The following is a 26,835-nucleotide window of genomic DNA, read 5'->3' as shown; positions in this document are numbered from 1 at the left end:
GTGGCCCCACCGGTGCCTGGGAATGTGCCCGGACCGGCTGCACCATGGCGCTGTGCCCATCCTGTAGGGCCAGTCCCAGGGGGACAAACCCAACCTGGTGTGACATTTCATCCACAAACCTCGTGGGTGACCCCAAAGGAGTCATGAAACAGCCCCGTGGCCACAATGCCCTGGTAACCAGTGACCACCAGGCTGGTGACAAATCACTTCTCGGTGCCAAAACCCTCTGGCCCTGGGAGGCCAATCAGCCTGTACCCTGCCCCTTGTCCTAGAGGTGGCCACCAGCCTATCTCCAGCCCTGTGGCCCCAGAGTGGTGCATGCCCGGGGTCAGCTCTGGAGTCACATTAAACTTTAATCCTGCTGCTGGGGGTCAGTGAAGGCTTTGGCAGGGCTCAGGTGGGTCACTGTCACCCTCTGTCATCGGGCAACCTCCAAAGAATCATTTATCAAGGAGCCTCCAATAAACAAGAGCTAATTACAGGTGAAACCTGAGCCTGGCCTGGACCTGGCTCAGTGCAGGCGGCCACATTAACCCTTCCCAGCCACCTCCAGTCCCACACCACCCTCCAGGACCTTCATGTCGCCTTCTTGTTGGTCTTGTCTCCTTCTGGTCTCCACCATCCTCTCCTGGTCTCTGTTGTCTTGTCCACATGTACCCATCACACCCTTCTCATTCCCATCCTCCCCTCCCAGTCCCCATCATCCCATCTCAACCCTTACTATCCCCGGTGATCTCCATCCACCCCTATTGCATCCCACTGCCCCCTCATGATCTCCACAGCTTCCTGGTCCCCATCATCCTCACATGGTCCCTATTGTCATGTCCTGGTCTCCATCATCCCTTCCCCATCACTGCTGTCACCTCCTGCTCGCCACATTTGTCATTGTCTCTGGGTCACCATCAAAACATCCAGGCTCCCATTGTCCCCTCTGATCCTCATTATCGCCTCCCAGTCCTCATCACCTCCTCCTTGTTCCCATCACCCCCTCCTGATCCTTGTTGTCACCTCTTGGTCCCCATCATCTTCCCTCCCCCCCATCAGCTCCTCTTGGTCTCCATCATCCCCTTCTGGTCCTCACTGTCTCCCCTTGGTCCCCAATATCTTCTCTTGATTCCCATCAATGTCCCCATTGTCTCCTCCTTGTCCTCACTGTCCTGTCCCATTCCCCACCACTCCATGCCGTCACCAACAGGAGCGGGACTGCCAGGACAGTGGTGCTTCCCTGGGTCACTCACTGTCCCCAGCCAAGCTGTCCCTGGCCAGGGTGCATCCACCAGCTCCCCACAGTGAGTGGGATTAGGGTGGCTGGAGCCTTGGGGCTGCTCCTGACCGCAGGTCTCAAGCCCATCGCCAGCATCTTTGGGTAATTAGTAAATTAGTAATTAAACGCTCTCTGCCTGCTGGGGCGAAGGGGGGCAGATCCCAAGGTTTTAGGCTGGGTAATCCCGTGGCATCTGCCCCAGCATCTGTCACCGAGCCGAGTCACGACCCTGCCTCGGGCTTTAACATTTGCTCCTTCACCCCCACCCACCACCCACAGCCCCTCGGCCATGGTGTCAGGCCTGCTCGTGCTGCACCCAAAAAGGGCTGGGTTGGGCTCCCAAGAGTGCCCAGTTGGTTGCTCATGGAGCCCTCATCCCCGGGAAGAGGACAGGGTGCTGCTCCACGGGGAGCCCACCATGGGGACAGCACCCAGCTGGGTGTAATGGAGAAACAGGGTGGGAAACCATATTTTTGTAATTATTGGCTTTCCTGGGGGTGCTGATGATTGGCTGGCAGCAGATGGTTGGCCCAGCTAATCCCCCTCCCAAATCCCTGCTCCGGAGCTGGCTTTTACCCGACGGCGAGGAGGGACGGGCAAATTAGCCGACTCAGCTGTATCGCCACACTGGCCGCTCCCCGCTGACCCTGGCACTGGCCGCCCCTGTCCCCATGGGTGGGCCGGCACACCGGGATGCAGCTGTTCCCGGCACCCCTGGATCGGGCACTGGGGGGTGTTTCACCCCTGGGTGAGAGGTGTGGAGGCACCCAAGGGCCGGGCAGGGAGGTGACAGCTTGCTCCCGCCGCATTAGCCCAGCGTCATAATTCTGCTGCGGGAGGAGGCAGCCACTGCCGCAGATGGCGGCGGTCAGAGATCTGGGTCAGGACAGGGGCTGTGGGTGGGACAGGCACCCTGGGGAAGCAGGGGGTCCCAGGGTGGGAGGGGGCATGGAGCCGTGGTGCAGGCAGGGATGGGTCATGGTGCAGGCAGGGATGGGCCATGGTGCAGGCAGGGATGGAGCCATGGTGAAGGAAGGGATGGGCCGTGGTGAAGGCAGGGATGGGGTCATGGTGAAGGAAGGGATGGAGCCATGGTGAAGGAAGGGATGGGCCGTGGTGAAGGCAGGGATGGGGTCATGGTGCAGGCAGGGATGGAGCCATGGTGAAGGCAGGGATGGGGCCATGGTGAAGGCAGGGATGGGGCCGTGGTGAAGGCAGGGATGGAACCATGGTGAAGGCAGGGATGGGTCATGGTGAAGGCAGGGATGGAGCCATGGTGCAGGCAGGGATGGGCCATGGTGAAGGCAGGGATGGAGCCATGGTGCAGGCAGGGATGGGGCCATGGTGAAGGCAGGGATGGGCCGTGGTGAAGGCAGGGATGGGCCGTGGTGAAGGCAGGGATGGGTCATGGTGAAGGCAGGGATGGAGCCATGGTGAAGGCAGGGATGGGTCATGGTGAAGGCAAGAAAGATGGTGGAGCCATGTAGAGTCAGGAAGGGTGATGGAATGTTGCTGCACGTGGGAACATGGAGCCATGGTGCAGGCAAGGCTGATGGAGTCACAGTGCAGACAGTGAAGAGGGAGAAATGCTTCAGGCAAAAGGGATGGAAGGAGGTTGTAGGCAGGGAGATGCAGGAATGCTGCAGGCAGGAGGGATGCAGGAATGCTGCAGGCAGGGGGGATGCAGGAATGCTGCAGGCAAGGGGGATGCAGGAATGCTGCAGGCAGCGAGGATGGAGCCACACAGAAGTCAAGGATGCCGGAGGGGTGACCCCCAGCCCCTGGATCCACTGGAGCCAGCCCTCAGCAGGGACTTGCTGCCAGTGCCTGTCCCCCGGGACACCTTCAGGGCATCAACACCCCTGAGCCCCGTCTGGAAGGGGCACAGCAGGCCGGGAACCCCTGTCCTCAGCCTGGCCCATCGCTGGGGACAGCCCGGGCCCGTGACGGTGGCCACCCGCCACCCCCCTGAGCGGGGCGGGGGGGTTTAGCGGCTAAAGCCCACAAATCCCAAATTGTGCTGCCCTGTCACCGCGAGGGTTTAGCCGTGGTTGCGTAACCCGGGGGCCACCTGGCCCCCACCCTCTGCGGTGTCAGCAGCCCCAGCATCCATGGGGGCCCCCGACCCCAGGAGGGGATGCTGAAGCACAGTGGGGCCCCTACCGAGCATCCCCCCCTCCCCTCGCCATCAGGGCCGGTAATTAATTACTTGGGGGTAGGGAAATTACCCCCCTTAATTACCACTTTTCGTTATTCCCCTCTAACCGCCTTAGTGAAGGGCTTATGCGCTTACAGGACCTGGTGGGTCCCAAGGGGAAGACGACACATATGGGGGGTCCCCAGCCCGAGCCCCACCTGCCACCTCTGCAGAATCTCGGCCTGGCAGTGCGGGGCTGGGGGTGCTGGCAGGGTGACACCTCCACGGTGGCCCGCGGCGGCGCGCGGGGGGGTGGCTTGGGTGTCGCGGGGTTTAGGGTTACAGGGCTGGGGCTCAGCACCTTTTTAATTCTTCATCGCGTGGCTGATTGATCCCCCCCGCCCCGCGCAGACACTAAAGATTAAGAGGGTGACAAAGAGGCGGCTGCTTACACAGCGCCCGCCGCTAAGCCGCCTTGAAGAGAGCAAGGCAAGAGCCCCGCTGGCCGCAGAGCTGCCGGAGCACCCAGCGCCTGGCCAGACCCTCCGCGGGGATCCAGAGGGACAGGACAGGGACAGGTCGGGAACGCCGGGTGAGGGATGGCTGCGTCCCCGGCGGGGTCGGTGGTGAGCGCCGGGCTGGATGAGAGCCCCACGGGTAAGAGGTGGTTCTGCTGGAGTGGGTGCGACACGGCGGGACACGGGTTTTTCTCTGGGATGGCCAGGCTCCCGCTGTGGTCATTCCCCAAGATGCCTGGGGGGTCCTCTTCGTGGTTCTCCTCTGGGATACTTGGAATCCCCATCATGGTCAATCACCGAGATACTTGGGGTCCTCCGTGGCAGTTTTTCTCTGAGATGCCTGAGATCATCATGGCCTTCTTCTGGATGCCTTTGGTCCCCATCGTGGGCCTTCTCTGAGATATCTGGGTGTCCCTATTATGGTTCATCTCCAAGACACCCAGCGTCCCCATCATAATTGTTTGGGTTGTTTGGGCTCTCCATTGCCAACCTTCTCCAGAATGGCCGGGCTTCTCCTCATGGTCCTTATCCTGCGTGCCCAGGGTCCCCATCATGGTCCGCTGGGATGCCTGGGGTCTTCAGCTGTCATCCTTCTCCAAGATGCTGAGTCCCCATCACGGTCCTTCCCTAGGCCAGGATGCCTGCAGTGCCCGACCCTCTCCATGGTGTCCATGGTCCTCATCTCTTTTCCTTCTCCAGGACCCCTGAGGTCCCCAGCTATGCCCCTTCTCCAGGACTCCTGGGGTCCCCAGTCATAACCCTCTCCTGCATGCCCTTGGTCCCTGGCCCTCCACCAGGGTTCCCACAGTTCCCTGCTGTGACCCTTGTCTGGGGTGCCCCACGTCCCCAGAGCTGTCCCTTCTCCATCCTTGATTGCAGCCCTTCTCTGGGATGCTCAGTCCCCCTCCTGGGACGCCTGGTGTCCCCATCCCTAAGAACACCGTTTCATCCTTTTTTATTTTGCAAAATTCCTGTGAGAGTTCATCCTGCATCACTCTGTGTGCTGGGGTGTGGGAAAAAGGTGAACCCCGTGTGGAGTCCCTGAGGTGTCCCCATTCACATCCCCGGGCTGAACCGGCAGAGACAGGAGCCACCCCATCTCCAGGATGCTGGGAGGCAGCAGGGACTGGTGGGAAGGACGAGGGACATCGGGATGCCCAGAGGAGCCCCAGATACGACGGCTCCACTCCCGCAGGGCTGAGCCCGGCCCCCGGGAAGGCGCTGAGCCCGGTGCTGCTGTGCAAGGTGTGCGGGGACACGAGCAGCGGGAAGCACTACGGCATCTACGCCTGCAACGGCTGCAGCGGCTTCTTCAAGCGCAGTGTCCGCAGGAAGCTCATCTACAGGTGGGAACAGGCGTGGGGGTCCCCACAGGGCAGGGAATGGGGGGACGGGCAGCCAGAGGGGCAGTGACCCTGCAGATGGGCATCCAGGGGGGTAAGAACCAGGGTCCCATGGACAGACAGCATGGAGGAAAGAACAGCCTGCAGGGCAGGGACCCCAGGAATGGCCACCCAGGGAGTTAGAGGATGGACACAGTGGGGCGGGAGTGGGGGGAACAGAGACCTAGCAAGGTAGGGACACCCAGCAGAGCAAGGACCTCATGGGATGGGGCACCCAACAGGGAAGGGATGGACACCCTGTGGGATAGGGATCTTGGAGATGGATACCCAGCAGGACAGGGAGTTTGGTGACAGGCACCCAGTGGGGTGGGGTCCCCTGGGATGGACACTCAGCAAGCCAGACACCTCAGGGCATGGGCAATGGGGGACTTAAAGCCATGCAGGGGACAGGCATGCAGGCGGAGAGGCACCTGTGGAGAGGGTGTCCAGAGCTCCCTGATGGGGCCAAAACACCCATCAAGGCAGAGCATTCACTGGGACAGGGCACCCTTAGAGTGGGGACAGGGCACCTGCTGGGAACAGCGTGCCCACAGCGGTGGGGCACTTGTTGGGTGGAGGGAACCCATGGTGGGGAGATATGGCACCCATGGGGGCAGGACCCTCCTCGGGGATAGGGGCCACCCCAGGGGCTGCAGCCAGGTGCCACCTCTCCCCATAGGTGCCAGGCAGGGACGGGGCTGTGCCCAGTGGACAAGGCTCACCGCAACCAGTGCCAGGCCTGCCGGCTCAAGAAGTGCCTGCAGGCCGGCATGAACAAGGATGGTGAGATGGGGGGGACACACAGTGACGAGAGGCAGGGGGTGACAGCGGGGTGGCCGCTGCTGATGCCACCTTGTCCTCCCAGCTGTGCAGAACGAGCGCCAGCCCCGCAGCACGGCCCAGGTCCGGCTGGACAGCATCGAGCTGGATGCTGAGCTGCCCCCTGAGCACGTGGCCACCACACGTGAGGTCCCCCCATCACCCTGTCCGGCTCCTCGTGGTCCCAGTGCTACTGTTGCTGTCACCCCGGGTCCCCGAGCGCCCACACCACCCACCAACCATCGCTTCATGGCCAGCCTGATGACGGCCGAGACCTGCGCCAAGCTGGAGCCCGAGGACGGTGGGTGGCTGCCAGTGGAGAGGGGGTGGGCGGGTGGTCGATGTCCCCGTGGTGTGACAACCAGTGTCCTCTTCCTGCAGCTGATGAGACGGTGGATGTGACGGGCAGCGAGCCGGAGCGGGCGACCGGCGAGTATCAGGTGGCTCCGTACCCGGCAGCCAGCCCTGAAAACATCTACGAGACCTCAGCACGTCTCCTCTTCATGGCTGTGAAGTGGGCCAAGAACCTGCCCGTCTTCTCCAACCTGCCCTTCCGCGACCAGGTGGGGCTGGGAATTTCCATGAGGAATTGGGGATCTGCCTATGTGGCAGCAGGAACCCCAAAAAGAGTAGCAGCCAGTCAGGATGGCTGGAGCATCTCCGCAACATTCTTAGGGTTCCCTCACAGATGCTCTTCAGCCCAACCAGCTGTGGTGGCTGCAGGTCCTGGAGGCTTTGGGGTTGACAGGGACTTTGGGGTCCCCCTGCTCTCCCCAGGTGATCCTGTTGGAGGAAGCATGGAGCGAGCTGTTCCTGCTCTGTGCCATCCAGTGGTCCATGCCCCTGGAGAGCTGCCCGCTGCTGGCTGTCCCCGAGCCGGCCCCTGGGAAGCTGCTGCCGGCCGCCCTGGACGTGCGGGCGCTGCAGGAGACCCTTGGCCGCTTCAAGGCATTGGCTGTCGACCCCACGGAATTTGCCTGCATGAAGGCCGTGGTGCTCTTCAAACCAGGTGAGGCCACCCCCAGCACCCACCACTGGCCATCCCTGTGCCCCTCCCCAGCCTGTCACCCCCTTGTCCCTGCAGAGACCCGTGGCCTGAAGGACCCTGAGCAGGTGGAGAACCTGCAGGACCAGTCGCAGGTGATGCTGGGCCAGCACAACCGTTCCCACTACCCTGGGCAACCCGTCAGGTACCGCTGTCCCCACGTCCTCATGGGTGACACCAGGGTGGGACACCCACCCATGGCCACGGCTCTGTCCCCCAGGTTCGGGAAGCTGCTGCTGCTCCTCCCGGCGCTGCGCTTCATCTCCTCGGAGCGCGTGGAGCTGCTCTTCTTCCGCCGCACCATCGGCAACACCCCCATGGAGAAGCTGCTGTGTGACATGTTCAAAAACTGAACCCCCTTCCTGCTGTCACCCGGCGTGTTTGTCACCCTGCGCTGGCACCCTGTCACCCCCACCCTGGGTCTCCTCACCCTGGGGTGTGAAGGTGCCCGTGGTCCCATCTCCGGGGCGATGTCCAGGACCGCGGAATGCTGCTGGCAGCTGGGAGGTGGAGCCAGCTTCCCTGGGGGTGGAAGGGGGATGTTCCCAAGTGAGTGCCCAGTGCAGTGGCAGCACCTCGTTGGGGCCGGTCTTGATGGTGTCCCAAACGCTGGAGGAACCCAGGCAAAGGCACCTTGGCACCATGAGGACCCGCTGCCACCCAGGAGCCACCAGCCTGGGGGACACTTACCCAGGGATGACGCCAACCTGGGGGTGACACCAGCCCAGGAGTGACACTGGCCAAGGGTGGTGCCACCTGGGGGTGACACCAGCCCAGCACATCCTCGGCTTGATCCCAGCCCGGGGTGACACCGCACAGGGGTGAGCCCAGCCCGGGGTGACACTGGCTGGGGGTGCTGCTGTCCCAGGGCCAGACCCTTGTCCCGCGTCCTGGGGTCTCCCACTCGTGTCCCCCTTTCATACTCGGAATAAAGAGGGTTTTGCAGCCCGAGTCCCTGTGCTGATGACTTGGGTCCCCTTGGATGGGGGACTGGGGGGGACCAGCTGAATGTTAATAACCTGAATAGGAATAAATAGAAATCAATAACCTGAATATAAATACCTTGAAAATAAATTATCTGAGTGGAAATAAACTAAATAGAAGTAAAATTAGTATAAATAATCTGAATTAAATAATCAATATAAGTAAGATTAACAGAAAAATATGAATAAAAATAAAATGAAAATAACTGGAAATTATCTGAATATAAAAAAGATAAGTATAAATAATATGTCTGGAAATAATCCGTTGGAAATAATGAAATAATTTGAATAGAAATATAATGCAACTAAATAAACTGAAATAGTCTGAATAGAAATTAATTGAAAATAAACTATCTTAATATGTGAAATGAGTATGAATAATCTGACTGGATAAAATGGGAATTAAATAACACAAATAGAAATAAAATGAAATTAAATAATCTGAATAGAAATAAAATGCGCGTAAATTATTGGAACATAAATATCTGCTTTGAAATATCCTTCACTAAATAATCTGAATAGAAAGAAAATAAAACTAAATAATCTGAAATAATCTGAATAGAAATAAATTGAAAATAAATAAACTGCATATAAATAGGAGAAACATAATGAATCTCATTGGAAATAATCTGAATTAAATTGTGTGGACAGAAATAAAATAATCTGAATAGAAATAAACTGAAAATAAATTGTCTGAATGTAAACAGTCTACCTAAAAGTAATCGGAAATAATCTGAATAGAAATAAATTGAAAACAAATTATCTAAATAGAATGAAATAGAAATTATCTGATTAAAATAATTTGTATGTAAATATTCGGCATATACATAAATAAAAATAATGTGAATATCAAGTAAGAGAAACAGAAGTTCTCTGACCATAACTAATGAGAATGTGAATAACCAGCACTGAACAGTCTGAAGGGAAGTGATCCCGAGCCCCGGCTCCCCCTCCCAGCTCCTCCATCCGCACGGGGATGGGGAAAATCCACAACTCCATAACCCCATGGAACAAATGGGGGAAACAAACAACCCCCAGACCCCTGGGGCGTGGGCAGCAGGAACAGTGTCCCACTGGGAATTCTTGGCCTTTGCAGATTGACACTTTTATTTGTCCGTTTGTGTCGGTTTGTACACGATTCCGAGCGCGGGTGACGCGGGATAATATATCCTCTTACATACAGACTTTGTTTAATTTACACGCAGCGACTTTATAAATTACTTAGAAAACTTTCCATGAAAAATAACAACAATTCCCCTCGCAGCCCTCCAGTAGTCAGTACATTCAGCCCTCCGGAAAACCCTCTGGGACCCCAAATCCTGCCAGGGAAGGGCTGGGAAGGAGCGGGGAGATGCCGGAGGAAGGGGACCCTGGAACAGCCCATTATCCCTCCAGTCCTGCTCAGCTCCTGCCAGAACTGGATTTTATATATATATATATATATGTATATATTTCTTTTACATGTGTTTTTCTTTATACATATAACCACAAGTATATTATATATATAAAGAAATATATTTTCAATATATTCTATATATATTCCATACACTTATCTATATCAAGAAGTCTATTTTCTTTATATATTTTCCCTACATTCCATACATTTTTATATATATGAAGAAATAGAGAGAAAATAGATTTCTTTATATATACTATATATTTCCTTTATATATTTCTTTACAGAGAAATACTCTTTATATAAAGAAATATATAAATATATGTAAAGAAACATACATAAACATACATATTAAACATATATTAAATATATGCTTAAATCATATAACATTAAATATGTTTCTACATAGAGAAGAAATACATTAAAATATATATAAAGTAATAAATATTCTATATATAGTACATATTTCCTGTATATATATATATATACTTCCTTATATAAAGAAATATGTAAAATATATACATAAGGAAATATATAATTAATTTCCTTTCTATACTTCTTTATATATAAATATATAAACATATATACATAAAGAAATATGCATTCTTTATATATAGAATACCTTATATATTTATATATAAATATGTACTATATATGTAATAGAAAATACATAAATGTATTTAGCCTTTATATTCTTTTATGTATTTTTTAATTGTATGGAGAATATTTATTTGTTTGTGTGTATATTTTCTTTATATATAGAATATATATATTATTATATATGTTCTTCATATATATAAATATCAAATATATTTTCCTTATATAGAAATTAAATATATATAAGGAAAATAAATATATTCCAAAAGAAATTAGGTACATATATATACATACATATAATATATATATATATTTATATCAGTATGTTTGCCCGAGGCAGATCTGACATCCCTGCTCTCATCCCGCTGGGATGAGGAACCTGAGGATGAGGCTGGACCCTTCACTCGTCCCCAGGATCTCCTCCCCCATAGCCATTTTAAGGGCAGTTCTGGGGTTTTTAGTTCAAGTGGCTCAAAATGCTGGTTTGGCACCAAGCACTTGGCTGCTCCCAACAATCCCAGTTCCCAGAGAATTTGGGGTGGCTCCCCAGGAGTTTCCACTGTTGTGGTCACACTCCGCCTTCCCTGTGCAGCCGGGTCGGTCCCCAAAGCCCTGGTTGTCCCTCTGGGGCTGGGAAAATCCCATTTCCCCCCCGGATGGGGGTGACTGACTCGGTCTGGCTCCACTCCCGGGATGCAGAGCCGAGGCCGATGCTGTTCCCACTCTCCCTGCGGCATCTGTCGCTTCCCCCGTAGGAAAAAAAATTAAAGATAACATGAAAAAAAAGTGTCAAATTTCAAATAGCAAATAAAAAATAACCCAAATAAATAAACCATCCCTGGAATGGGCAGGGGGAGAGGGGACCGAGGGGCAGCTCGGCCAAACCCAGGCATGCTGGGAAAAGACAAAATACTCAGGAAAACTCAATTTTTTGCTATTTTCCCCATTTTTGATGGCACTTCAGGAAAGGATGAGCTCCAGCCCACCTGGAAGGACAGATTCAGCCTTTATAAATCTAATTAGTGAGCCAGGGCTCCTAATTTTGCCTTTCCAGAGGTGTTCTGGCACCCGGAGCTTCTCCAGGTGCCACTGAGGATGATGATGAGACGATTGGGGGGGGATTATGAGCTGAGTCATTAACTAGCATCGTTAATTAGTCCTATGATGGGCTATGATGGGCTAATCACACCTCCAGGGATTTCTTGCTGAAAATAAAACTCTGTGTTTTATTGAGCGATGGCCGGTGACACCAGTGGTGACAGCAAGGACGGCTCAGCCTATTGCTCCCCTCCTCTCTGGCCCAAAAATAATAATAATAATTAAAAAAAAAAATTCTGTCTGGGGAAAAACGTTAAAAAAAAATAATAAAAATATATATATTTACATGTAACTCCAGGAACCGGTATATAAACAAATATCGCTTCAAGTAGTCCTCGATTATTATTAATTATTATTATTTTTTAATACTGATGGTCTTAAAAAAAAAAAAAGAAAAAAAAGAGGAAAGGTGGTTAGGTCTCATTAAAAAATAAAAAACCAAAGGGAAAAGGTTATTTTTGGCAGGTTTTAACACTTTTCCATGCGCTCAGCGTTGGCGTGGATGAGGCGGTTAAAGCGCGGAGGGCTTGGCTGCAGTGGAGCCAGCTCGGGGTGCTCCCATGGGAGTTCCAGGCTTGGTTTGCTCCTACCGACGGCGATTCGGCACAAGGATCTGGCGGCGGATGCTCCGAGACGTGGGATGCTCCGAGGGGAAGGGCCAGGAGCCGGCCAGGGCCTCCCATCCCGGTCCACCCCCTGGCCACCCGAAGGTCTCAACCCCCCCAAACCATTAAGGCCACCATTAAAACCGTCCCCTCCCGGCCTTTTTAATTAAGAATTCATCCCCCTGGCATTAATGAGGAAACCATCAGAGCACTGCTGATGGGGAGGATGCCCCGGCACGAATGCAGCCCTGGGGTGGAGCATCTCAGACCATGAACTCGTTGCTCCCCAGGAGGACAAGGGGTTGGGCGGCAGCGCAATCGGCCTCGGGGTTCCTCTTGCGTCCCCCTCCAGGCCCCCCATCCGGGGGCTCTTTGGTTTTTGGGGGGGAAGTTTTCACACTCTTCAGTTTCTGTTTGCCTTTCTCCGGGTTGAAGGTCCCGCGTGTGGTGAACTGCGGCCGGTCCTCGGGACAACGGAGCGGCCCCGCCAGGCCCTCAGCGCTCGCCCGGGTTTCGGGGGCCTCGCCGTGTCCCCCCGCTCGGTAGAAAGGAGATTTGGAGTACATCTGGAAGCGCTTCCGGGGCAGGTGGGGCAAGCAGGAGGTGGATGACTGGGAGGAGGAGGAGGAGGAGGAGACGGGGGTGTCGGACGGCTCCACCGGGTCCAGCCGCATCCTGGGGTGCCGTCGCAGCCGGCTTGGCCCCTCGGCCTTGGCAGGGCGCAGGGAGGTAAGTGCTACACTTCTCTCTGCAGGGGCAGAAGGACCATGGATGGTCAACACCCGGACACCACCCAGTACCCAACCACTCCCTCCCTGGGGACACGTGCCATTGAAGCCAGGACAACGTTCCCAGCATCTCAGTGGGGGCAGCGTCACCCCAGATGATGTGGCAGCACTGGAAGAATGTTCACTTCCCCACCAACCCTGGCTTCTCCCATCCATCCCCCCCGGGCCACGTGCTTGAACCCTTAACCCCCCTCTCTGCACCCATTTAAACCGTTGACTTTCAATAAACTTGAAAATCCCAAATAATAATAATCCTTCCCAAAGTGACAGAAAAACATGGTGCCCCCAAGTTTGGGGGGGGACTGCCCATGGCAGGGAGATGGACTTCATGACCTTTGAAAGTCCCTTCCAACCCAAACCACTGCATCATAAACCCAAGAACACCTGGGTTTACCCGAGCGATCGGAGATGGCTCCTTCAGAGTCAAAGTTCAAATTTTCTGAGCTGTCGGCGGTGCCAATGGAGGCTTCGGACTCGAGGGTTTCGTCGTCGGAGGCGCGGGGCTCCAGTGTCAGCATCTCGAATGTCAGCTCCTCCCTGCAAAGCCAACGCAGCCCCATTGACCCAACAGGACCAAAAAGGTGGAGAGGAGAAAGGGATGCACATGCACCAAGAGATCATGGATGGATGGAGCCCTCCAGTTATCAACCACATGATGTCAAACAACATCCACAGGTTCGGGACGTGGCTCGAACCCTCGGCCAGACTCACTTTTCCTTCTGCAGGCTCTCGATCTGCTCGGTCAGCACCTTCTCCTCCTGCTGCATGGCCACCTGCTGCTGCTCTGTCACCTCCATCTCCATGGCCTCCTCGCTGCTCATGGTCTCCTCGGGGACGTCCGTCACTGAGGGCAAGCGCCCGGTGACAGGGGACGCGGGGCTGGGGTAGGCGCTGCGCCGCACGCGTCCTTTGCCCTGAAGAGAGACAATGGTGTCACCACCACCAGCTGAGGTGATGTGGCAAACACTCAGGTGCCAACCACACTGCTCTCCCAAGGAGTGAAGAAAAAGGGCCCAGACATTGGTCCTCAGTGTGCTGCTGCCGGATGCACCCCAGACCCTCCAAAACCTCTCTTCAGGCTGGGAGAAGTACCAGAAGGACTCAACACATTGGAGTGGCCGGGGATGGAGGTGGTGAGGAAGGCAGCAGGGAGGATGATGCTGGTGGACCAAGTGCAGCTTGGACTCCAAGCAAGCCCAGCTAGCAGCAGGATGGGTTCTCACAAAGCCCACAGCCTGTGTGATGGGAAGCTTGACAGCGGCTTTAGGTGGGAGCATCACAAAGGCTTTGATTTCAGGGCACCTGGCTCCTGCTTTATCCTTGGATCAAGTCTTACATCCTTCCCCTATCCACCTTCGGTATTACCTGAGCATCACAAGGGTCTCACTGACCCCTTCAGCAAACAGGAACTCCCATCTAATCATGTTGTCCATGCCCTGATCTCACGTACAGGAGATCCAGAAACCAGGACCACCTCCAGTGGTCCGTTGCAAGACAACCAATGTGGATCTTTGTGCCCACAGCTGAACTGGCTCTGATTTAACGCAGCTCTGAAGAACCACCTCATTTTTTAAATACTGAAACTGACAATGAAAAAGGACTCAAACAAGAGTGGTACAGATGGAGAGACATATATGCAGCTGTTTTGATCTTCTGAGGACCAGCTCTACAGATCTGCTCCACAGAGCAGAAGGATTCTTGGAGATGAGGGACATGGCAGAGATTAAACAGCTTTTATCTTAACATTATCATGACCAGACATCTCATCTTCTACATTCCAGAACTGATGTGACCAGGACTAAGAGAGGTCCATCACTTGCTGCCCTCCCCTGACAACCATCATCCAGGAAGAATCTGTGTCTCCCTGGGGTGGAAGAGCTTGTTGCAGCTCAACTTTCCTCCCCGTATTTAAGCCCTGCATCCCCAGGTCTTCCTGACAACCCATGTGTCCAGAGCAGGTTTTCAGGATAAAGGATCCTCCCTTTTTCCCTTTAAAAGCTGGATTTCCTCCATTTTAGCCCTTTCATCTTTTAACACCACATCTCAGAGATCTTTGTCAGCAAAGCCGTTCCTGCGCCCTGGTGTTCTTCTGATGACACCTTTCACGTGGGCTCCTGAGCTGAAGCACAGCTCCCTGAATCCTATTAGCCAAAAGCCCCAAGATCCCAAAGATCCCACTGGCTTGTGGACTTAAGCCCCAGAGAAATGCACCAGGGGAGCAGAGCTCGAATTTTACTCTTCTCCACCTCCTGACACTCATGGATGTGGAAGAATGGGGGGAACTTGAGGGAACTTTCATCATGGGCTGCGCCTACTAGGAAAGGAAACAGCCCTATGAGCATTCCCAAAATCCTGCAGGTGCTTTTCTTGCCTGTCACAGTCTCACAGAACTCAAACTCAAGCTGGGATGGAGCTGGGGAATACAGGGCTTGCTGGACTACTCCTCATTCAAACCTGGGTGTCCTGACCTTGTGTTCAGGGTGGTAGTACTCCTCCTCCAAGAAGGTGGAGGAGACCTTTGGATGCCTCATGGTCTCCAAGGCATCCAAGCTGAGGTTTTTATCCACCATCTTCAGAAACAGCAGTGCTGTGAAAGGAACTTGATGCTGAAACGCATCCTGAACGAGGAGAAATTGAGGTGAGAAGGGAAGGGATGAATCAAGCAAAGTAAGAAAGAGGGAAGCACAGGATGGAAAAAGAAAATAAAATGGAAAATAAAGTAAGTAGGAAGGGAAAAGGGGTGGGAAGCGGATTTCTGAGGAGCTGCGTGCAGGGATGGCCGAGCGCCAGCCCCAAACTCCTGTGCCCGGGAGACCTGCGGGAGGAACGGCGGCTCCGAGGAGCGGCGGGACCGGACGGGTCACGGACAATGGCCGGTGGGACAGAGCTGGAATGAGCGACGGTGACACACAGCGAGGGTGGCGGCAGCCGCCGCTGATACATACCGGGATTGAACTGCGGGTTATGCTCATAAATCTAACTGCAATTAGTACGGGCTTCTGGATTAGAGAGGAGATGAAAAGGAAAGCAGAAGGTTAGAGTGCACATGCCGCCGCCCCTCCAAAAACCCGCTTTGCTCAGTTTGAGGTTTTTTCAGTTCACTGAGATGAGTGGGGCAGCTCTGCAGCACCAGCTCCACAATCTTGGGCAGCCCCTGCTTGGATTTCATCCCCAAAAAGCAGAAGCAATGTGTCCCTGAGGATCACTGGAGACAGGTCCAAGCAGAGGGCCTGCTCAGCTCCTCAGCCCAAGCCTGTGCCGATGGTGCCGTGCCGAGTCCGTCCCTCTCCCGCAGCCCAACAAGCCAAGCACAAGTGCATCTGCAGCCTGCCGGCCCCCCGCAAGCGTGGAAGCTCAATGAGATGGGTTTGAGGCTCCCAAAAAGGCAGTGCGGGAGCAGGGAGAGCCTTTGGGTTTAGATAATGTGACTGAGCACAAAAAATGATGGTCCAGGTCACCCATGGGGTGATGTTGAGCTGGTCAATGAAAGGCTTGACTCAACTCAGGACCAAACAAGCTCAAATGAAGGTGGAAATGCTGATCAGGAATGTCTGAGCAGGAGTGACAACATTTCCGTGCACAGTTCCCACCTCCTCGTGCTTTGGTGTGACTCCCTGTGAAGGTGAGGGGCCACCATGGGGCTGAGGGTCCCTGTCCTGGTGGAGATGGTGTGTGAGTTTGCGAGGGGTTTGGGAGGCTGGGATAAGCAGGAGAAGATAAGGTAGGGTGGCTTCAGGGGCAAGGAGAGGACAGGAGGGGACAGAGAGGGCTTTGGCATCTCACCATAGATCTGCGGATCAAGGAGAGGCGGCTCTTGGCTTTGTTCTCTGCAAACTCCAGGCTGTTGATGTCCTTGAGACGAGCCTTGTACTTGTTCATCTGCTCGATGACAATTAATTCCACACAACTAAGGGAGAAAAAACCCAAAAGAAGGCAAAATGGGAGGAGGAAGACATTTGATCTGAGCTGCTCTGTCTTGTCTCGGCTTGTCCTTCAACAGGATTTCCTGGTAGCTTCTCCCTTAGTTACAGCACATCCTCTCATTTTATTACAAGGAAAGGATTATTTTGAAGATCTGCCCTGATGGAAGAGCATGGAGAAGAAAAGCTCCAGCTGGAAGCCAGAGGGTGGTGAGAATTCTCCTAGGAAGAGTGATCATGGGCTATGGATGGATTGAGGAACAGCCTAGAGGTATTAAAGATCGCCAAGGACCCAACCTGGAAAAGGGAGTAGTGGAATACAAACCTGGAGAAGGCAGGCCGATTCCAACTCACTTGCAAGCAGTAACTCTGCAGCAGCTTGTGTAACTGAGCCGACTGTGTAATGTTGTCAGGAAGGTATTTGGGGAAAAAAATAGTCCTTTCCTTGTAATCAAACAAGAGGATGTGCAGGAGCTGAAGTGTGGGGGAGAAGCTACAATGAAATCCTGTTAAAGGACAGGTGTTCCTGCCAGCTGGGTCTCCAAACATGTTCTGGTCTTCAACAATTGTAATACTTACTGGAGGTAAAACTGTCTCCTTCAGAAGCCCAGCCCTTCACTGGAGGATTTTCATTATAGTAATTGACTCCAGTATCTATTTTTAAATCTATTTGGTATGAGCCAAACTGAATCTGGTCAAGTGCTTCACGTTTTCACTGTAAAACATCTGCAATTATGGCAAACACCATAAATAAATCTAAATATATTAATATTGCTGCAGACCAAGCAACTCACTTCAATAAAAAAGCCAAAATTAGGTAAGAATCAAGATTTGCTTGCCAAGAATGAACTACATTAACTATAACACCATGTCAGCACAAGCTCCACCTTTTCCTGCTGAGATGTGCCAGGCAGGAGCAGAAGCTTATCCACTCTTGGGGATCCTCCATCACTTAAAAATCCTTGTTAAACAACTTCTCGGGGATTGAGAGAATTGGAAATACCTTCATGCAGATGCATTTATTTGCATTTAGATGCTACGTGTTTATTACTTCATGCCAAAGCTCTCAATTTTTGAGCCATCTGACCATCCTAGGTGGTGTGGTGGTGGAGCTGGCTGACCCAGCCCCAGGCTCTTACGTGGTGGTTTTGCTGATGTCCTGAACGCTCTGCAGTGGGTCTGTTGTGTCGGGGCAGCGGAGGATGCAGGGAGCAAACACGATGGCCAAGGCGTTGGCTGACATGCGGTTGGTCTCCTCTTGGAGGGCAATCCTGAAAAAACAGGGATTAAGTGAGAAGTCAGAGGTGGAGGCACCTCCACTGCACCTCTTGCACATGGTCATGGATGAAGAGAGGAGATGATATTTCTATGGTGCAACCTTGCTTTGAGGGAGAAAGTCAAACCTCAAGACATCTCAGATATTCCCAGGCAACAACCATCCCTTTCCACCCAAAAACATGTCCCTGCAGTGGTGGGCAGCACCACAGAGCTGTAGGAACCACAAGTGACCAGAACACTGCAGAGGTCACTCATCAACACAATATCCCTTGGAGGAACAGCTCCACAGCCACCTCCTGGAAGACACAGCGCATTCAAAAGCTCTTCCCTGTCCTCTGCCACCTGCCTCTGGCCTCAGCTATTCCACTGGGAAGGATGCCTGACCATCCTGCCTTTGCCTAGAGCTGCCCAGGCCCAGCATACCTGACCAGGTGGAAGATGAGGCGCTCCAGGGTGCTGAGGTGGGTGCGGGAGAGCTGGTCGATGACTGAGTACACCCCACGCACCGTCTCCTTCCTCTCCTGGAGGCCTGTGGAGAAACCACCGGCGTTTAGGGGCAGCTTCTACTTCTTCGTCCTATTTTACTTCTTAATTTTCCTACTTAAAAGATACAATGCTGGGGCTGAAATTAGCTGAACCATGATGCAAAAGCCACCAAATCGAGACCAAATTGCCTGAGGTTTTGCATAAAAACCCCTTTATAGCCAAAAAATCAGACTTTGAAACCAGGTAAATACAATTTGGCAAAACCAGCTGGTTTGGGCCCGAAGAGTGAATCAAAAGTTTGGCACTAAAAGTGGCCACCATTTCCCTCCACCAAGGGAATGGGATAGTGAGGGAGGCTCCTCACCCATCACCCGCAGGAACTCCTCGTAGAGCTCAAAGGTCATGAGGGGGTTGGGCAGATCTCGGAGCCACTGCTTGAACACGCTGGCAATGACGTGGATGTTGTAGTCGTCTAAATTCACGTTATCGATGTCTGGGTTTGGCACCAGATGAAGCAAGAAGGAAAAGAACAAGAGACAATGATCAATATGAAGCCCAAGGCTGGACAAGGTGACCTTTAAAGGTCCCTTCCAACCCAAACTGTTCTATGATAAAGTACTCTAAAATAAAAAATGTTTACGTGCCTTTAATGGCAACAAATCCAGCACTCAATTTCAGCTCCACATGGTAAAATTAGAGAAAAATGCATTTTCCAGGGTAAATAACTTCAGGTGGGACCAGGATTTCTCTTCTCGCTGATTGCTAGGGTGTCAGTAAGGCAGCATTTTCCCTCAAATAGAATGACTTTTTTTCATGGATTGCTCCCAAAAACCCCATGAGTTGCTGACCTGAGTTACAGCCACTGATGTGAAAACATCCCTTGCACGTCCCAGCATCAGGAATACTGAACCATCCCACCCTCCTCCCATCCAACTTTGCCGCTGCGGAGATTTTCCTCCCCATGTAGGATTTTATCCCGCCTCCTCTTACCTGTATCGAGGCCTTGCCGCAGCTCCTTGATCTTGTTGGTGGATCCTGATTTCCTGTAGATGCCCTCTGTGTACAGCCCGTGCATTTCGATGTAGTTGATGAGCTTCTCCACCAGCAGCGGCACCGCCCGCTCCTCGCTGGTCAGCCGCGACAGCTCCACGCCGAACTGCCGCGGGGAGAGCTCGGGGTCGTGCTGCACAGGAAAAGGGAAAAAGGGATTAAAATCTCTCTGGGAAGCAATGCTGGTGCAGCTTTGGATCCGATTATTCAGAGTCCTTCAGCTGATCTAGGAGATGTGTGAGTCTAATGAAGAAGGACAGGACAGGACACAGATCTTGCAGTGCTAACCTGGTCTCCAGACATGCACCCGAAGGCAAAAAAGTCTGGATTTTCTTTCTTTAACCACCCCACTGTAGTTATATTCCCAGCCTGGCAGAGCCAATGCAGCTGGGCATGGTCCTCCTCTACATCCTGCCTCTCTGGCACCATCTCCAGGGATGATTTCACCCCCCAAAGATGCACAAAGCAGAACAGGCAAATCTGAATCTTGGGTGTTTAGATCAATTTGAAGCATTGACAGTTACAAAAAACCAGTGAACAAACAAGATGCCAAAAAAAAGAACATGAGAAGACCCATCTACACCTGTCAGGAAGGAACCTTTTGCCAGCTGCAAGCACTCACTGGAGAGTTGATATCTGGCAAATTGAAATGTGGAGAAAGTCCTCCTGCGCAGGAGATTCCAGATGGGAAAAAGTCAAAGAATCCAATAAAATATTGACATAAATTCTAAGCCCTAGCCAAAGGAAGCTGAGATGCAACTCCACCTTCAGCAAGGCAGTGGCTCCCCTTACAATTCCTCCTGCATTTTTCTTTTTCCCACTCAATGTCGTCTTTCATTGATCCTGCAAACCTTAGGAGCAGATGTGCAGAAGGTCCCCATGTTGTTTCTTTCTCATGACTGATGGTTTGTAGCTCCCTATCACTGAGAACAACCCTGAAACCACAAATTCACCAAGCACAGAGAAACTGGAGCCTTCCTAGAGAACTTCTAACTGCCCAGTGCAAAGCTACCCATGAAGACACAGTGAACTTGCTTCCTTGGGTGCAGCACAAAAACTTCCTTGTGCAGAGAAATCACAACAAAGAAGTTGGCTCCAAGAATGTCTGAAAAAATTAATCAGAGATCTCAATGAACCTCCCAGATTTTAGAGCACAAACTCTTACAAGGTGTTCCCAGCTCTTGCAGAAACAGTGCCAGAAGGGGAAAGAGTGCAGCAAAAATCCTATATATATTCAAAATACAAATGGACTCTTGCAGCTTTCTAGGGGCTGTGTATTATGGAGGTTGTTCTCCCCTGAACAGCCTCCCAGGAAGCTGATAAAACTTTCCACTCATTATTATCCTGACTCTATTTCTTTCTTTTGGGCACAAAATAAGCTATTTTAAAAAAACCCCACCAAATCTTGATGAGTCATTGTTAGCCAGGATGACCTGCTGCACTCATTCCCTGTTCCCCACAACCTTAAATCCAGTAAACAATATTTAATTCCCCGCTAAAGAGGGCAGTGAACATCCTCCACCTGCCCTTCTTCGCACAGCCGTGGCAAGCAGGGACCGTTGGCGTGAGAAATAACCTGTATTTCCAAGAATAACCCCACATTTCCAAATCCTTAAAAGCTACAAAGTGAGGGAAATTCCTATTATTCCGTGTGGTTACAAGTCAGGGAATGACACTGCAATACCTGCTGCATGACTGGGCAGATCTACAGTGACTCATCGCTGCGTAATTCCCAAAATACCTACAAAACTCCGGCTGGAGAGACCTCTGGGGATCTCTGGTCCAAGCTCCTGCTCAAAGGAGGGTTATTGCCAGCATTCTATCAAGTTTTGCACCTCCAACAATTTTTATACAAACTTGGGATCACTGTCTCAAGATATTTAATGAAAGCAAAGCAATGAGAGACATTTACCTTTTTGGAGCACTTGGTCGTGGTTTTAAGACAGCACTTCTTGTGACAAGCATATTTACATACTGCAATGGAGAAAAGGAGTGTTTAATTATCCCAAAGGTCACATTGCTGGAGAAATAGGAATTCATATGAATTGAGCAGCTCTCCTCAGAACTACCAGGTCAAAAGCATGTTGGATTTACAGTTTCCAGGGGCCAAGTCTGTATTAGATCCACTCAAACAAAAATAATGAAGCCTTCAAAATTAAAGGTGCCATATTTAAGTCCATGAAACATTAAACCCTCCCCCTCTGACAGATCAACTCAGACTATAATCCATGAGTGACTCCGAGCTATCAGACACAGATACCCTCAGAGATTGGAAATGGCACCTCATTTGTATTCTTCCTGCACTGGGCCTCAAATGCTCCAGGGCTGATGCTGCCAACCTAATCACAAAAATGGAGGAGGGATGACGGAAAAGGTTGATCCATCTCTTGGGCTTTTCCAAAAAGAGACGGATCAACCTTTTCCACCATCCCTCTTCCATTTTCCTGATCTCCCCAAAAATTTACATGCCTGAAAGTCAAAAAGGCGAAGCCAAATGAGTTTGTCAAGGTCAGGATCCCCACAGGCATCCTCAGGGCACATTTCCATACCTGACTTTACTGTCCTTCCTACCATGACACTTCAGTGTGTCTGACATTATGGGATGGCCACATAACCTGATGGGATAGGATGTGTAACACAAAGCTCTACCTGTGCCAGGAAGGACTGCTAGGGTGGACTTACTAGTTGACTTCAGAAACCTTAAGAACTAAGTTCCTAAAGCTCTTCAGGTGTTACAAAAATCAAAATTACTTGAGCGTGGGGTTGGAGGAAACAGCAGCGAACACTTCAAAATCCCCGAACTCATCACTGTGATAGAAGCACAAGAAAAGGACCAAAGAAAGGGTGCTTACATTTACAAACAGAAGCCCTGTCCATGATCCAGATCAAGGAGGAACAATATTCACAATACGTGGGGATGCTGTATTGGGTCGCCTTGAAAATGTGACCATTGTGCTCTTCCACCTGGAGGATAAAGGTTGGGTGGTGAGAAAAGGGAGCTGGTGCTCAGCCTGATGCAAAATGGGAAGATGAACACAGTCAGCTGTCCAACTTCAGCTCTTACTTGCTTTTATTTGGTATTTTTGTTTCCTTTTCAGCCCAACAACCCCACAGACAACCCAAACCAACATCCATCTTATAGGGGAACCGAACCATCATGGAAGCAGGTTGGAAACTCTTTAACTGAGCTTGGCAGGTCAACTTCTTCACGTTAAGAAGGTTTCCTATGCATCTGTGGCCCCTTTTTTTGGCTCTGCACCTACACCCTCCCTAGTACCATCATATCCCTTAGGAAAACAGGAGATGTAATGTCCTACATGTCTGATCCCAGAGATGTAAAACACACACTATAAATTTATGCAGAAACCCGGAGCAAGACTTTGTTTTGCTTTCAGCCCTTCTCTAACAACCCTTGACATTACATTTATGTTTTGGCTGATGAGGGATGTGTTTTCAGAGCCAACCCAAGTGATCCTTGATCAAGCAAAGCAGATCCATCTTGAATGTCTTTCTAACATGTCCTTTCAGGGCTGACATTCAGATCTCAGCCCAGGACATGTCACAAGCTGGTCTATTGTCATTCTGGCCCCAAGGACATTGATTTTTTAATGTGCAGGCTTAACTCACCACATCTGTTTCCTTTTTCCTTCTCTTTTTTCGTTCTGTTTTTGGCACCTGGTGACGAAAGAGATTTAAGTCAATTTTCGGGCAATTTTGCCAGGTAAAGAGTACAGAGGGTTCATATCTAACATTGTCCAGTGCCTTCCAGCACCATTCTCCGGTGCACCTGAAGCCCCAGGAGAGTCACTCTAAATAACTCTCCTATGGATCACACCATTTTTGGAATTTCCCTGGATAGCTCTTTCCATCTTCATCTTGGAGCTGGGAGTAGCTGCTGCTCCAGCTCTGACCCCACCAGCAGCGACTCACGGGGAACATGATGCTCAGCCTGCTCTGAGGAAAACCTGCCTGGAGAGGAGGCTGGACAGGACTCGGAGCAGAAGAGCCAGGAGATGGGATATTTGCACAATAGACACTATCTCCCAAGCCCGGCCTCAGATCCCGTGGTCAGCCTTGCAGACAGTATGGAGCAGGAAGTGAGATCAGGTCTGGGACACGGTGCAGGCTCTTACTGCTCTAAGAACCGTACCTAGACCTGAGCCACTGCCCCTTCTCCTGCAACCCAACCCATGGTGATGTGTGTGGTCACTTGGGAAGTGATCAGGAGATGTGAGAGGGTGTATCTCTTTCACTGTCCCTCAAAGTTTGAACAAACCCCCCAGAACTAAAGAAGAAGAACCAGGAGCTGCCTTTCCAACCATCCACAGCTGGTTGCAGCTTTGACCTGGAGATAACATTTAATCCTTGGCGTTGGCCAAGCCCCACTCAGCCCAGATGTGATCTGGGCTTGGCTGAGCCCAGTGACACACAACCAGTGAGCCACACCTTGCCTTGTCCAGCTCAGCTTAAAGCAGAGAAGACAACAGAGGGTCCCAGGTGTCTACAGAGGCACAACCCCACAGAAAGACAGTTCCCAAGCCTTCAAGGGAGTTTAAGAAAAGTGCCAAGTACCTTCCCTGCGGTGTAGTCCAGGGGTTTGTACTCTATCATATATTCATCCAGGAAGACTTTGAAAGTATTGACCCAGACTTTAACCGGAGACTCACTCCAGTCCCTCTGCTCAAGCCTCATGGTCTTCTCCAGAATCTGCTCGAATAAGGCGTAGAGGTCCTTGTAGCGGATGCTTTTCCCATCGTCCATCTTTTAAGGAAACAGAAGCAAAAAGAAAAGTGATTTTTATACAGCCCAGCTGTTTCTGGAGACTTTTTCTTCTCCAGACAATTATTTCAGCCTCACCAGCTTCCAGCTGCTTGGGGAAAGTCCAAGTATGATAAAGAGAAGAAAAAAGGATCAGACATCTCCATCACTCGCAAAGGTTACACAAAGGTTTCCAGGCACTTTGGGGGGCAGATTGGAGTTTATTGACTTTCTGTCATCTCCACTTTGGCTGGGAGCAAAGCTGTAATGAGGATCAGGAATCTACACCCAATGGCTCATGAGGAAGAGTTAGTCCAAATTTAGATCATGGGACTGAATGCAAAGGAAGCATATCCATCCTTTGGGATGAGCAGACCAGCAATGGAGGGCTTGGCAACACCTGTACCACCAGGACAATCAGAATATCCCTTTTCTCCTGGAAATGGAAGTCCCACCCATCATCTGTTTGCTTACCGCCAACGCCGAGGAGTAAAAACTGAAGATGTTTTGTCGGAATTCCTTCAGTGCTTTCTTGAACACGACATCCACCAGCGTGTCCTTCTTGCTATCCTCGTTGTCCAGTTCATTCATCTGGGAAAACAAGGGGGTTTTGGCACCCACGGCCCTTTTGCTGCAGCAGAGCTGGCGTGAGATGAAGCAGTACTAAGAAGCAGCTGCTCCACCATGATCACCAGGTGGTTTCTACTACATGAAAACCAGAAACTACTCCCAGACCTGCCCTGGCACCCTTAGATGAATTATTAGCATGACTACAGTTGCCCACAGGACCATTTTGACTTCACTGCCTCCATCTGCTCCTGGATCTCTGTGCTGATTTATGGAGCAGTGAAGGCAGCAGTTACCTTTTTCAGGAGAAACTCATCCATGCTCTTCAGGTCACTGGCGCTGGTTATGATCTGCAGGGAGTCGTTCTGCCACTGCACGGGCTCCAGAGCCACGTTGCTGATCTTGACGCTGCGCTTGCGCTTCACTTTGGGAGAGGGTTCCTTGTTCTCCTTGAACTCCCGCCGGTAGATGCCCGACAGCTCAGGACTCCGTGGGGGCGTCAGGTGATGAGGACCCAACTCTGCTGGTGATAAATGAGAAGAGGGAGAGAGATTGATGAGCAGATGAAAAATAATTGTGACACTGAAACAGGGAGATGGGCATCGGAATAAAGCTGTGGAGGAGAAAAGCACAGTGTAGAACTCACAGGAAGATTAAATGTCATTTCTGCTTTGGTTATTTCCTCCCTCAAGAGAGGAAACATCTGTCCATGTCCAGATGGTGGCTGGAAGGATTAGTGACATGGAATTCCTTAAGATCCATTATGGATCCCACCCTCTAACCTGCTTGCCATCGCTCTGGGTTGACACCATCCATGAATTAAGAGACATGAACCAGCATGGACATATCCCCATTTCCCAACCCAGTTTCTCTCTCCTTACAACTGGTCCCGTGTCCCCCCACCACGTACCTTCACCAAGCTGCAAGCCAGGAATGGCCTCCCTGCCAGGGGCTTCCTGCTCAGCGTACAGCTCCAGCAGCTCAGACTGGGTAGCGAGCTTCTCCCGGGGGGTCTTCTTCTCCCCCTGCTTTCCCTTCACCCAGAACCTCATCTTGGCTCTTTGAGGCCTGGAAATAAATCATGGAAAGAGGAACTGCCTTCACTAGGAAATGTCCTTCTACCCAAAACTACCCCAATCTCCTGGACCTTCCTGGTGCTTGAGGAGATGAATCCACGCAATTTCTACCAGGGAAACATGGCTACTCGACCTCAGCAAAGGCGAGAAACTTCAGTTTCGTGGATGGGATTGGGTGGTTTGGGACAGGACGTGTGGCCCATGTCACCAAAACTTAATTGTGCCATGAGCCAGACATCTCATTTAAATAGTCATGTAGGAAAGGTGGGAAGGGTAACTCGTGCTCGCCTTGGCAGCTCCAAAGGAGCCTGGGTGGCTCAACAGGGTGATGGAGAGCAAGAGGGACACGGAAGGGACATGTCTGCCATCTCCAGCCGTGATTCCTACCTCCCATCTGGAGTCAGACTCTTCTGCGTGGCTGCCAGCTTCCCAATCTCCCCCTGGGACATGGTTTTGTGCAGTTTGGCCTGGCCTTCCCCGGAGGTGAATCGCTGCATGGTCTGTAACGATTCCAAGCACAGAGCATTTAAAAACAAGACAGCTCTTGGGATATCAGATGATTTTTTTTCCCTATCAAAAATCAGCTATTTCATCTCCTACATCTTTATTTCTACTTGCCTACAAGTGAAAACCTACAGTCCTGGTGACCCCTAGAGAAATATTTTAATGACTCCTAATAAAGAGAGGCATTTCCCCTGCCAACTCTCCAACCAGGTACAACTTTCTTTTTCCTTGAGCAGTCGGTGATGAAAATCAGTTTGCACCAAGCCACGGGTCCTTATCGCTCAGCCTGCACAGCTCTTCCACCATCTTCACCCAGACACTCCAGCTCTCCACCCAGAGTGTCCTGTTAGCCACAAAGAAGTGATTCCCCAAGGGAACCTTCAACCACCTGGATCTGTCCCAGCAGAGGTTCCAACTCTTGTTGAGCACTTTACAGAAAAAAAGACCAAAGTCTTTGTGCCAAGGACACACCAAAATGAACCCTTTAATGAAGAAATTTTTCAGCTTTAATAGAAAATATCTCCATCTTTGCCACCATTTAATGTGCCCTTGGATAATTTTTAA

The 26,835-nt window shown here is 51.4% G+C and overlaps 2 protein-coding genes across 18 annotated transcripts in view; one reads left to right on the top strand and one right to left on the bottom strand.

The window, feature by feature from the left end:
- Positions 1-3,868: 3,868 nt before the first annotated feature.
- Positions 3,869-8,129, top strand: NR2E3 (nuclear receptor subfamily 2 group E member 3). 5 transcript variants are annotated; one of them, XM_039558040.1, is made up of 8 exons: positions 3,869-4,058; positions 5,115-5,265; positions 5,981-6,084; positions 6,167-6,421; positions 6,502-6,683; positions 6,898-7,129; positions 7,205-7,310; positions 7,386-8,129. In XM_039558040.1, the coding sequence occupies exons 1-8, from the start codon at positions 4,001-4,003 to the stop codon at positions 7,516-7,518; spliced, it is 1,221 nt and encodes a 406-aa protein (XP_039413974.1). In that variant the 5' UTR covers positions 3,869-4,000; the 3' UTR covers positions 7,519-8,129. The 5 variants fall into 5 exon arrangements, with proteins under 5 accessions (XP_039413974.1, XP_039413972.1, XP_039413973.1 ...); XM_039558038.1 differs by having other exon boundaries at positions 4,941-5,265; XM_039558039.1 differs by having other exon boundaries at positions 6,898-7,310.
- Positions 8,130-11,558: 3,429 nt separating this feature from the next.
- Positions 11,559-26,835, bottom strand: part of MYO9A (myosin IXA) — a 175,677-nt gene continuing 160,400 nt past the window's right edge. For 6 of the 13 annotated variants that reach the window (XM_039557913.1, XM_039557912.1, XM_039557915.1 and 3 more), the window contains 18 exons: positions 26,155-26,267; positions 25,602-25,759; positions 24,988-25,214; positions 24,599-24,715; positions 23,939-24,127; positions 22,994-23,041; positions 22,219-22,330; positions 21,279-21,340; positions 19,307-19,499; positions 18,681-18,809; positions 18,254-18,359; positions 17,692-17,823; positions 16,416-16,539; positions 16,223-16,288; positions 15,578-15,631; positions 13,344-13,546; positions 13,027-13,169; positions 11,559-12,592 (listed from right to left, as the gene is read on the bottom strand). In XM_039557913.1, the coding sequence (XP_039413847.1) occupies positions 12,108-12,592; positions 13,027-13,169; positions 13,344-13,546; positions 15,578-15,631; positions 16,223-16,288; positions 16,416-16,539; positions 17,692-17,823; positions 18,254-18,359; positions 18,681-18,809; positions 19,307-19,499; positions 21,279-21,340; positions 22,219-22,330; positions 22,994-23,041; positions 23,939-24,127; positions 24,599-24,715; positions 24,988-25,214; positions 25,602-25,759; positions 26,155-26,267 (2,661 nt within the window). In that variant the 3' untranslated portion in view covers positions 11,559-12,107. The remainder of the gene's footprint in view (positions 12,593-13,026; positions 13,170-13,343; positions 13,547-15,577; positions 15,632-16,222; positions 16,289-16,415; positions 16,540-17,691; positions 17,824-18,253; positions 18,360-18,680; positions 18,810-19,306; positions 19,500-21,278; positions 21,341-22,218; positions 22,331-22,993; positions 23,042-23,938; positions 24,128-24,598; positions 24,716-24,987; positions 25,215-25,601; positions 25,760-26,154; positions 26,268-26,835) is intronic. The other 7 variants (XM_039557917.1, XM_039557918.1, XM_039557921.1 and 4 more) reach the window with 5 other exon arrangements.

This window comes from Corvus cornix, chromosome 10 (assembly GCF_000738735.6).
Source record: "Corvus cornix cornix isolate S_Up_H32 chromosome 10, ASM73873v5, whole genome shotgun sequence".
Taxonomy (NCBI): domain Eukaryota; kingdom Metazoa; phylum Chordata; class Aves; order Passeriformes; family Corvidae; genus Corvus; species Corvus cornix.
Note: the sequence above shows the minus strand (reverse complement) of the source record. Positions and strands in the feature narration are given on the sequence as shown.

Excerpts from the sequence above, each read along its gene's own strand:
- NR2E3 (XM_039558036.1), top strand. The coding sequence starts at position 4,001 with ATGGCTGCGTCCCCGGCGGGGTCGGTGGTGAGCGCCGGGCTGGATGAG. Across the intron at positions 4,059-4,940 it reads GCTGGATGAGAGCCCCACGG|GTGAACCCCGTGTGGAGTCC; the intron begins GTAAGAGGTGGT and ends TGTGGGAAAAAG. Across the intron at positions 6,684-6,897 it reads ACCTGCCCTTCCGCGACCAG|GTGATCCTGTTGGAGGAAGC; the intron begins GTGGGGCTGGGA and ends TGCTCTCCCCAG.